The sequence below is a fragment of the Lagopus muta genome, chromosome 6 (genome assembly GCF_023343835.1).
Source record: "Lagopus muta isolate bLagMut1 chromosome 6, bLagMut1 primary, whole genome shotgun sequence".
Taxonomy (NCBI): Eukaryota; Metazoa; Chordata; class Aves; order Galliformes; family Phasianidae; genus Lagopus; species Lagopus muta.
Window position 1 is genome coordinate 7931141 of NC_064438.1, and position 12058 is coordinate 7943198.

The 12058-nt window shown below is 38.9% G+C and overlaps 1 protein-coding gene across 8 annotated transcripts in view; it reads right to left on the bottom strand.

The window, feature by feature from the left end:
- Positions 1–232: 232 nt before the first annotated feature.
- Positions 233–12058, bottom strand: part of MICAL2 (microtubule associated monooxygenase, calponin and LIM domain containing 2) — a 118815-nt gene continuing 106989 nt past the window's right edge. For all 8 annotated transcript variants that reach the window (XM_048948787.1, XM_048948785.1, XM_048948790.1 and 5 more), the window contains 6 exons: positions 10924–11021; positions 8969–9061; positions 7820–7913; positions 3573–3672; positions 2628–2701; positions 233–1845 (listed from right to left, as the gene is read on the bottom strand). In XM_048948787.1, coding sequence (XP_048804744.1) covers positions 1661–1845; positions 2628–2701; positions 3573–3672; positions 7820–7913; positions 8969–9061; positions 10924–11021 — 644 coding nt within the window. In that variant the 3' untranslated portion in view covers positions 233–1660. The remainder of the gene's footprint in view (positions 1846–2627; positions 2702–3572; positions 3673–7819; positions 7914–8968; positions 9062–10923; positions 11022–12058) is intronic.

Below are 12058 nucleotides of genomic sequence, written 5' to 3' on the forward strand. Positions count from 1 at the left end.
TACCAAATTGATAAAGCTACCTAGTTTACTCTGCAGACCTTTAGCCATAAATAACTGTTAGAAATAAACTTATTTATGAAAATTGGAGACAACGTCTGAACTGTAAAATATAACATGACACTCTTATCCTCCTTACAGAGACTAATAAATAAGTATAAATAAATAAATATTGCATAACAGTAGTGTAGTTCTTGCAGCAAAGAGGTATTCTATGTATTTGTGGTCAACAGTGAAAACCTTTTTTTTTTTTTTAATTTTAGAAAGGATATTTTAGATTTCTTACAATACAGCAAAAACTGAAGATAACTCATAAATTATCATACTAAGATCCACTGTATCTGTTACCCTACAGCTAGTTACCAAGAGGTTATTTAGCTTAATTTTCTCATAACAAGAATGCTTGTAGCTTTGGCTGTACAAAGACAACTCTTGCAAGTAAGCACCAGTCATGAAATAATGAGAACATCAAAATCTTCCGAGTCAAAGTGTGAGGTAAAATGATGTTCAAGAAGAAACAGCCTTTTGGTCTCCTTGGTTTTTCAGTTTGAAAATAAGTGCATCGTATGTACAAGTCTGAAATCTTACCAATCTTATATTGCAGAATTGCAGATTTAAGAAAGTACATGAAGCTATCCTGAATATCAACAAGAATTTCTGCACATCTGCTATGCCATGACTACAGAAAGAAAAAAAAAGATAGCAGGCACTTCCTTTAAGCAAAAGATCTACATATACATTTCTTGAGCAGCAATATAAATGTAATGTAAATGTAATCACAACATTATCTATCAAACATTGCTATTGCAAAACTCAATAATTTTTGCAGCCCTTCTGAGGAATTACTCTAAGGGAGATCTGTCAGCTGCTACACCCTCACGATACTTCTTGTGATATATCCTTTGAAGCAGGGGTGGAAAAGTATTTTAAAATTATCATTCAGCATGCTTTAGAGAAGACCTTAATCAGTGACAGACAAAAGCTATTCTGAGTACCTAACAGACTTAGTGGAGTTACCCATTTGATGACCCCTTACCATTTTACAAAACGTGGAGATATTTAACAGCTTGTTCAAAAACACATGGTGCTCTAAAACATAAGAATACCTAGGAAATTCATATCTGACCTTGTATTTACAATGGCTTTAATGAGTGCTTACGCATAGTTATCAGTCAAAAGACTTTTCTACCAGAAAAAAAAAAGAACTAACCTTATTTCTACATGAGATGCTTGCTTTTGACCTTTAAATAGTTCATCATGGCTTCGCTGTGCCAAAATATAAGCAAAACCACATAAAGAGTCATACGAGCAGACAGAAAATAATGCCATCTCAAAAATACTATATGACATCATCCTTTTTCTTAATAACTCTATTTTCAGCAGTAAAATAACATTCCAAGGAAACACTGGAGTGCCAATTTCCCTTTCACAGGCTGCGGCGTCTCTCAGGTAAATCCATTCCATCTTTATTCTTGTGATTCTTGATGCTGACAGTGAAGTGATTCACATCAGTGTGAGCACAGAAGTTGTTTAAAAGCTCCTGATAACGGGATGACCTCATTCAAATAAACTGACTTCAAATTTGAATTACCTTAAATTTCAGAAAACAGTACCTCCATGATTACAAATATTGCTGGAATTACATTTGTTTGGACATGGCAGTTTAAATGCCACTCAGCTGACAGCCCCTTGATAACAGAATGCTTTCAAAGCACTGGTCTTCTGCTTGTTCTTTCACTCTCTGCTCCTCTAAGGCAGACACGAGTTTGTCCCTTTCTTCAACCACTTTCATCATCTCAATAAAAATTTCATCTTCCTCATTTAGATCCATCTCATTTTTAAGGCTATCTGAAAGATCACGAAACAAGAGGTCATAATCCAGATCATTTTGTTGCCATAATTTGCATTTTAACAGCTGTTGTACTTGGATTAAATCTTACACTAAAATGAAGTCAATAGCGATTAATATTTTTCACATTACAGTCCAGGGAAAATTTATCCTGCATTGAGGCCATTAGAAGTTGACCACTGAAGCCCCCAAAGTGTACAGTAGAACTTTTAGCAAAACTTAGGCTGTGAAATCAGTAGTAAGAATGCTACTTATTTACAAAAACTGTTCAAATGCTGCCTAAACATTACACCATAATTAAAATGCTGTATGGTAGGTAGCAGTTACTGTCACTAGGGTGTGAAATCTAACGTAACAGCATTTGTGCTGGACTTCAAGATTAGTTTATAAAACTCAAAATGCCCAGTCACAAAATGCAGAATCTGTAAGAAAATAAACTGCTTTTCAGACAAAAATGCTGAAAACTGTAGTCACTCATAGTCCACATGCTTAGAACCAACAGGATATTTTGGTGTATTCAGTGCCATGTATTTACCCGTCTGCCTCTATTCATCATCCCCACACTCTTCTAATGCTGAATGAAAGGACAAATGCAAACTGTAGACCCAAGTACATAAAAGCAGTTCCAAAATACAATGGTAACCTGCAGCCCTGTAGCTGATATAACCTTGCAGAAGAGCACAGAAGGAAAAGTATAATCCTCTCTGCTTCTCAAAGCAAGTGGGTACTCAAATGGGCATGTCTATGAATGTAGAATAGCATGTTCCCCACTTTCACTTACCATCAATGGCCATCTTCTCTCTCAGTTTTTGTTCCAATCTGCTTTGATGGTCCTCCAATTCTAATTCTTGGGCTCTGGGTACAATAAAATATACATTAAATAATAAAAATAAATAAATAAAGTCATACAGATACAAGTATTATTTCAATCAAGATTTCACATATTCTGTTTATTCAATATTTTCTCCTCAAGGGCAGTCAAGGCTAAAACTATTGCCTGTGCACAACAATGACAGAAGTACTATTACCACTTTTCGCTTTATGCATTGGATTAAGCTCCTTCTTACAGTGCAGCACTCAGGGCTTTGACCAGCTATGTCAAAGCTTTTCGGTTGTACTCATATAATCATTCTGGACAACCTTGAGCCCTCCCACAGAGTCCAGCCAGAATGAATAATGACTACTGCAGCTCTAAATGCCTTCCTGCATCATCCAGAGATAGTGGAGAAAATATCTGGGAGCCACCTACAGCTATCTGCTGAGCACGCTGCAGAGGATGAGAGATGAAGCAGCTACAGCCAACATTGTTTCCAGCAACTACAAACAGCAGCACGAGGCAGCTTTTATTGGCTTGGTGTATGTACTTGTTTCATCTCAGTACTGAATTCTTTGATTTTGTCTCTTGTGAGATACACTTGTCAGACTATTTCCCTTATACAAGAAAAATGCCTAAGTGTTCATTAGACCCATGTTGCATAAAGACAGAACATGTGTGCTGTAGCTTTTTTGAGTATCCTATAGGAATGAAATAAATTGAAGCACTGTGAGAAGGAAACAATGAGGAGGGTTCAACTGGAGGTCTGCATTCACAACAGCCTGTACTCTAAGTATGTTCATTCCATGACAGTTCAAAACTCTATCTCACAGCAACATGTTCAGATGTCCTATGAGTACAAGTTTCTGTCTCCCCTCCGCATCTTTTGCATTAGTGTTCATTCTTACTTACACAATCAAAAGCTCAGACTCGTAACGCATTAGTTTATTCTTCTCCAGGACCAGTTCAAACCATTCATGAAGCAACTGAGTTTCATCCTGTGTGCCTGAAACTGTTGAAAATAGCAAATCTGAATATGCATTACTGGGCTTCCTTCCAATGCTCTTGCCACTTGAGGTCACTTTCAATAATCCTCATTGGTAAGGCTAGATGAGCCCCAAAGCAGATTTATTTTTCTTCTCCATGCAATTTACAGAGGTAATGCCCAGACATCACATATATAACACACCTGTTTATGGTTGTTTGAGTGCTGTAGTTTATTGCAGTTAAAGATGCGTTAGATTTACAAACATTGTTTGTTTGGAAATCAAGTTTTTCCTTTCAATGGATTTTTCTTTTTTCTCCCCCCAAATGGTCACTCGCTTTCTTTTAGTTCTGCCTTTGATAATTCTGCCTTCTTGGTTAATAGCAGACTTTGGATCTGTCTATATAGACAGATATCCGATAACATGATCAGATTAAGATGAATTTGCTGGCATGTATCACCCGAGTCCCTGCTTCCAGTGGGCAGCACAAGCACCATCAGGTTCCCTACATATTTTCATTCATTTGCCAACAGGCCTCTAAATCTGCATTTGCTTCAATTGTCAGGAAGGATTGTGGCACCAGAAAAATCTATTACTCTGGGGTGGTTTTGTAATAATTGGAGTTAAGTCATGACTGGTTGACGCTGTGCATACATGTAAGAAGAGATGTTTATCTCCCAGAGAGTGCACAGACTGAGGCCATTTCACTAAAGAGCAGCACAGATTCCTCCTCTACCACTTAAGAGCCTTTACTGCTCTAAAACATAGCCTGTAAAAAATCTTTGGCAAGGAAGAACCCCTGGAGTTCTCCAGTGGCAGGTCAGAGTGTGGGGCAGGGCATGTGCCCTTTCGTATGGCCCTCCCCAGACATCCACCTTCATATTCATCCAATCTTCTTGGAGTGAGCATTTGCTGCATTAGCAGGATATAATGATGAGAGGAGACGGTAAGTAACTTCCCTACCTGTGTTAATCAGAAATGGATTCCTGCTTAAACATTGCTCTCCTTTTCCTTTGCAAAGCTATCTGCAAATGAGCAGGTAAGCTGATTTTACCAGCAGTATTCCTCAGTCAAGCCTGTCAAGAGAATATCTAAGTCCAATGACACTCCTAATCAAGCTGAGGCTATTCACCTTTCGAGAGGAATTTGTTTTATTTATTTTAGTTATTTATTTTTCTTGAGGTTCTTTTTAACATGCTCCTCACTTCATGTTTTTCACCCTTTTTTCTCCCATAAAACAGAAGCACCCAGCCACCTTTCTACATGACCCCTGTGCTGATGAAGAACTACAGGCAGGCGCTGTCATCTCAGAGGGCCTGGGTCAGCTTGTGCGAGCATCACAAGTGCATGGGCCCCTGTGCCAAGATCAGGAGTCATGCCAGCTTGCACAGTGTTTGGTGATTTCACATTGGGATTTGACCCCAGTCTGAAGTTACCATGAAACAAGAGGATAAAGCAACAGGAAAGTGAAAAGTTGGCCGGATCTCTGCCCAACTCCATGAAAAACTGGCAGTAAAGGATGTGTTTCTACTGGGTCTTTCAGGTCAGCAAACGATGATAAAAATTTCTTAGAGTGACTGCCAGAGCAGTTCTTGTTGGGACGTGTTAATGGTAGCTTCTTACAGGTTCAACACAAGGTAGCAAGACAGATCTTTTTTTTAAAGGTTAGAGAATTTGTTTTGTTAGCCATGATGGCTTTTTGTTATAGCATTGCTAAAGCAAAATTTTACTTCTGGTTTGCCCAAATCTATTGTAACCCATTTGATCCCATTTGAAAACTGGATATTCTTCTCATTACATCATAGCTATTTCAGCATTCATTGCTTTTGAGAGTAGGTTGTGGCTGCCTTTTACCTTCAACCCTTTATCCACAAAGCAATGCTCTGTTGTCTCTGTGTTACACACAGAGGGGACCTGCAAGTTGCTCCTCCCTAAGAACTTCTAAACCTCATATTCCTTTATCGCAGAGGTTTTCAGCTGATTTCTTTTGACTTTGTTGGAAGTTCTGAGAAACCTTGGATAGATCCTTATGAAATCAAAAATGATCCACATGTGCAGATGTTTGCTCACATTCCCAATCAGAGCTGGATTTTTTTTTTTCCATGTTCTGTCTACACAGATTTTCTTCTTTACCACCATTCCTCATGAATTCCTCATTTTTTAGTCAATTGATTGGCTATGCTAATTTCAGTGGAAAACGTGCTTGGGGATTTTTATTTCTGTATTTTCTTGTAGGCAAAAGATCTCTATAAGCCTCCACAAATGTCAGTGGAAAACAAAGCAGTGATACATTAATTATTTATTATTCGGTATTTAGAATCAGAATAAAGGGAATAAGGGCCATGAAAAAATACTCATAGGATTGATATTCTTTCTCTCTTTAAAAAAAAAAAAAAAAAAAAAAAGCATGGATTGTCACTACAATTAGAAGATCATGAAAGCCTTATTTTGCTCATCAGTCTTCATGGCAGTTGTTTCACACCCACGCATGTTCTCTTCTAATTCAGCTGAGGAGCTAATGAATAACCCCAGCTAACAAAGGGGCCATTCATCCTCTGCCTACGGAATTATTAAAGGAGAGCTGCGTAAATGTCACTGAAGACCAGTGTTTGCAGGCCTGTCTCTAAATTTGGTTATTCACAACCTTTCCAGCTCAATATTATTGCTGAACCATGATCGTTTTCTAATCACCTTAATAATACCTATTAAACCACTTGAATTACATAAGCACAGACCTGCTTAAATACAACTTAACCTAATAAACACTGGTCATTCATTAAACAATAATGCCCATTATTTTTAAGAAGGTCGAATGGAACACTGAACTCACTGATTCCTGCATCATTACACATATGATTCAAGTGACAAAGCACTTACTTTTTGTTTGGGAAACTTACAGCTCCATGCTTCTGCACCAGAAGAGCTATTGAGAGACAGTAACATCCTACGTTTCAGTATCTGCCCTATTTGTAACTGGCCACCTACACGCAAACAATCAACAGGGAGAAAAAATGCTACTTTCACCTTAATGAGGGCAATCCAATTACTGAGGATGGGAAGAGAATGAGAAGCATCGATCTCTTGGCAGATAGCCTTCTTTAGGAAATGCGATTGTCAAAACAGCAAAACAAGAGGTAGCTCTAGGCCATCCATCCCAGTACTCTGCATCTATCCCAAGAGCTAGAAATCTCTTGTTCCTCATATTTTTGATAGCTTCCAAGCCAGCCACTCTCATTGAAATCAGTAGTAAAGAACAAAGCTAATATAGCAGTCCTCACAGTCTTAGGAATGTTTCTCACAGATGAGAAACACTAGGTGCTATTTGATAAATTGTAGTGTTTTTGTTTAAGAAAAAGAAATGGTTTCTAGCCTTTTAAATAACATTTAAATAAATAAGAACTATTAGTTATAGGAAAGTTGCTAATAAACATAAAATACTCTTGTTGAACTGGACAGTTTGGTGTTAGAATAAGGGCAATAACTGCTAAGAAATATGGCATTAAAACATCTGGTGTGTAGAGATTTTGCTAGGTTTCCTAACTAAGATGACAAGGTCAGGTGCCAAAACATATCCAGTGCTGCGTAACTGCATGCCCCAAAAGCTTCAGGTTCACCTTTCTAAAACAAAGATAAACAGATGCTTTCAATTGGGCTGTCTGCTCCCCAGAACCCTTTTGGCACAGAAATAAAGGCTCCCCTGAAGCCACTTACACACACAAATCTTTCCCTCATCCCCTTTTGTCCTGTCCCACCCTGCTGCAGAAGGCTTCCCCGGCTTCACCCTGCCAGTGCTGGGGAGCACTGGGAGAGCAGCACCATGTTTCAGGACACTTGGCACTGTTGGTTCAGGCAAGTGAAAGCCTCATGCAGGATGATGCTCCTATTATCTTTCACCTATTTGGAGTGGTGGGACTGCAGGCTGCTGTTGCTATATCATATATATATATATATAATCAAAAGAATGTTACAATGCTCAGCTAAAGGGTGCTTGAGCTAACAGAGTTTGAGGAAAGGGGTAAACAAGGATTTCTCTCCTTCCATATTTCATTTAAAATTTTGCACTGAATTCCATGACAAAAATAAAAACTCTCTTCTTAAAACAAACAAACCAAAAAACAACAGAGAAAACAACCAAAACCCAAAACTATCAAGAACGAACACTCCTTCATTTACCAGATTCTCCTCTGAGTTCTCTCTCCAACTGAACACCAAAAACCTCCAGTGCTCTCTGTCTTTCCTCCAGTTCTTCTAGTTGGCGCTGGATTGCCTGCAAAATTGAAAAGATAGAAAATTTGCAGACGTAGCTTAAGAATTCAGAGACAAAAGGTAGCTTCAGTGGTTAGAGAAACAGTTTGAAGAGACTTCTGAGGAGTCACGGGATATGCAAGTCATTATGTGTGTTTGGTGCCTAAGCAATTTAACAATTCTACCACCTGCACCAAAATGTGGCTAGATAAGTATTTCAGATACTAAAAGAACCCCAGTATACTGTGGGTATTTTCAGAGGTGCCTAATGGATAATGGACACAAAGCACCTTTATATGACTGAAGTTTCCACTTCAGGCTGTGTTGGGGCGAACCAAACCCAGCCCTCAGAACAGCCTAGCAAACAAGAAAGACACTTCAAAATGTTTGGACTTGATTACTTCCATAAAGCAGTGAGAGGAAATAATATTACTTTGGGATCATTTACATCTGTCAAAATAAAAAGGATAACATAATTGTTCTTTTCTTTAGGTTAGAGACATGGATCCATCCAAAACCATCCACTTGTTATTGTAATACAACAGAGGATGATGTAGAACTCTGACTTCAACAAACACGATTGTTTTTCAGGGTCTGAATAAACTGAACTGACCTAGCATCAGCATTTAAAAAAATCAGTTAATAAATAAAAAGGTTCACTTTCACCTCTAAGGCAGCGAGTACAAAATCCCTCGCTCTATTTTACCAGAGTCCTGGTAGTGTGCCAGGATGATAGCTGAGCTTCTTGCTTTCTCAGGGGCTGACATTTCCTTTTTCTCTCTCTGTCCTTCAAAATCAATGTGTTCTACTGCTATTGCCAGTCACTACTGCTCCTTTTCATGCACTTATGCATACTTACAAAGCTGTGACAGTCTGCTGGGGCACACTTGGACTTGTCACACAGAGGTGTGAGGCCCTGCCACATGAATCTTACTGCACCTGATACTTTGGGTGGATTTCAGTGTGGTAGTCAGTGGGCTCCAGTGAAGAGCAAGGGCGCAGAGGAGATATTTTCCACCCCTGTCCTCGCCAAGCATTCCTGGGAGAAAAATGTCCATTTGTGAGCAACACTGTCACCTGTGCTTTATGAAGTCTCTTCAGCTCCTCTTGTTTAATCAATTGTTTTGTCTCCTTCTCCAGTTTTCTTCTCCTTCTAAGAGATCTTTTAGCCTATAAAAGGGAAAAAAACAACACCAACACAACAAGAAACAATCAAAGTACAAGTATGCCACCAAATGCTTCCACAAGCCTTTCCCAGAATCACAGTATCACTAAGACTCAGAGAGGTCTCTGGAGATCGTCTAATCCAACTGCCCTGCACAGAGCAAAGCACTGCAAGTTGCTTGGGCAACCTCACTGAAATGAAAATACTGGTGTAGGGAATATCTTCAAGCACTTCCCTATATGAGCTTTGAAACTTTACAGAGCCCTCTGCAACACTAAGCATGAAGTGTCTTTACCAATAGGAAGGTTCAAATGATAGGGAGGACTGTACACAAAGCAGCATTGCCTATGGCATGTGCAGACACTACGTACCTGAGGGAGAAGCCAGGCACAGGCAGTGAGAAGCACTGGAATAAGAAAACTCAACCCCACTGCTGGAGTAGAAAATTCAGTCTGAGGTGTGAATGCTGTCTCTGATGGTTCCAGTGAGTGTTACATGTAGAAACAGGTCTTTCAAAATCTAGCTGGTTTGATTGTAACTCACACCTGTGCAGTGCAATTGAAGAGGGCACGCACTGCAAGGCTGCTGGGGAAATGCTTCACCTTGCTCTTGGTCTAAGCTCTCTGGAAATGCTTCAAGGCTGTGGTTTTCTCACTCAGGAGGAGACAGGATATATGGGCACTGTAGACAAAACTGCTGAAAAACTAACAGGCCAGGAAGCCACTAGCATTTTTTTCACAAAGTTTTATCAGTGAAAAACAGTGGCACTGGCTAAACAGAGGTACTTGGAGGTAACTTAGAGAGACAAAGTGAGTTGGGGGACTTCCATGCTGCCTCACAGTGCCAGACAAACTGTGGGTAGAGTGGGCAACAGTGGTACGAGGAAGAGAACTGAAAATGCTTATGTGCCATGAAATATTTCATATCTGAATATCTTCTCTTAAAAATGAACTGAAGGTGCTCTAGGATAACAAAAAGTTTAAACGCTGGTTGCTCCTACATTTGTTGATAACTTTTCCAAAATCTACTCTGCTTCAGAAGGTTTCTGCAATCTCAGTGCATCCTTATCCAGCATCACAGGTGGGATATGCAGCCAAGCACTGTTGCACTTTGCTTTGCATTGCTTCCTCCAGAGCCGATCCTCTCCTTTTGCCCTCGAAAGGCAACAAATGAAAGGGCCACCTTACACTATAACTTCCACTTACTTATATTCTCTCTGCAGAAAAAAAAGTTTAATGTTTATCTGATGAGCTAGTCAGGCAATAAAAGCTGCTTCTTCAGGTCAGAGTTGGGTATCAAGAGTTCACTGGTGATTTAAATCCATTGCTCCAGAAAGACACAGGAGCTGTGTTAGGGCTGGGAGATGCCAGTGTACAGCACATCCTTTCCATGTATGTGGTCTGGGTGTGACTTTCCAGCTCATGTAGCCATGCTGATTAAAGTAAACACAGAGTTTTTCATGCAATCTGCCTGTACTGCCTCACAAATGAAGTTGTATTTCCCCACGGGAAATCTGCATCTGTTTGGTTTAATTTTTTCAATGGTTTGCTTGTCGGGCTACATATTAAAGCCACTTATGAATACTGCTTCAAAGTGGTTTCAGTTAAACATGTCTGTTTGTCCAATTAAGACCTTCTCCATCAACACTAGTGTAACCTGGGGGAATTACAGATTCAAGGAGGAGAAAAATTTTCATGTTCATCTGTCACAGTTTTAGTGTATTTTACATCCATGGCATGTTACCCTCGGTGACAAAATGTTCCAATCCCCATTTAAAGAAATCGTGGAGTGCTTTAGAACAAAGTCATATGAATCTTAAATATAGTCCAACTGAGGAAATGTATTTTTGCTTCAAAGAAAAGGTTACCTTATATGTTAATGAATGCTTGAATTCAAATTCATCTTCATCAGAGGAAGAAGTAAAATACTCCGCAGTCTGTTTCCTGACAGGTGGAAGTTCACATCCTAAGTAGAGGGAACAAAGCCATTAAAGAGGCAAAAAATACCATTCTTTAACATATACAGACACTTTGCACCTGCCCCAGGTCCTAATCAGCAGCACCCAGAGCAATTTGGAAATTTGGCTCACTGCATTAATTGGATTTTGGTCACTGTCAAAAACCCTGCCTGGTATATCTTTTTTCTTTTTTTTTTTTTAGGTTTTTTTTTTGTAGACAAACAAATTAATTCCTTGAGCCCTCTCCACGTAGCATGCTGTTCTGAATGCATTCAACATTCATTAAAATGCATATCTGAAGTTAGCCATATTACCCAAATGATTGTGTAAGGTTCGCTATACAGTGTAATTGAATGCAAAAAGTCTGAGCCAGCTCTTAAACAAATTACCCTTATGTGGCTTGTAGCATCTGGCACCCATTTTTACTACATGACATCTGCTCAGTGTAAAATAGTTGGCGTCAGAATGTCTGGTCATAGAAAAAAATCACAAATGTAATCAGAAGCAAATGGACTACGAGAACAAGGCTTTATCACACAGCCTCATGCAACATAAATATTTAATTAATTATGTCTAAACAAACGTCACTTATTTTTCTGCTTTAGGAATATTATCACATCATTGAACTGTTGATTAAAATGCCATAATAAGTCAGGAAAATCCATACATCACAACAATGCATTTCATAAGGAAAACTCAAAGGCTGCCTGTAGAGGAAGCACGCTTTCAGAATTACAAATTAAATTACATTTAATTGCAGCAATTTTATAATGCCTGTTTTCCCAGCATCTTGTTTCAACTGGGTGTAAATATTTGAATTTCTTCTTAATTTGTCTAATTCATAGCTTCATTCTCTTTATTTAAGAAAATAAAACTGCTTTTGGAACATCTGTCTCTACACTTCAACCTGCTATAGGGTTAATGATTAACAGCTGGGCAACATCTTGGAAACGTACCTTATTTAAAGCCAGCATTTATTTATTTATTTTTATCTGCCAGGTAACAGTTAGCTTTCTATGTGCAAGTTGCATTCAGATTAAAATCA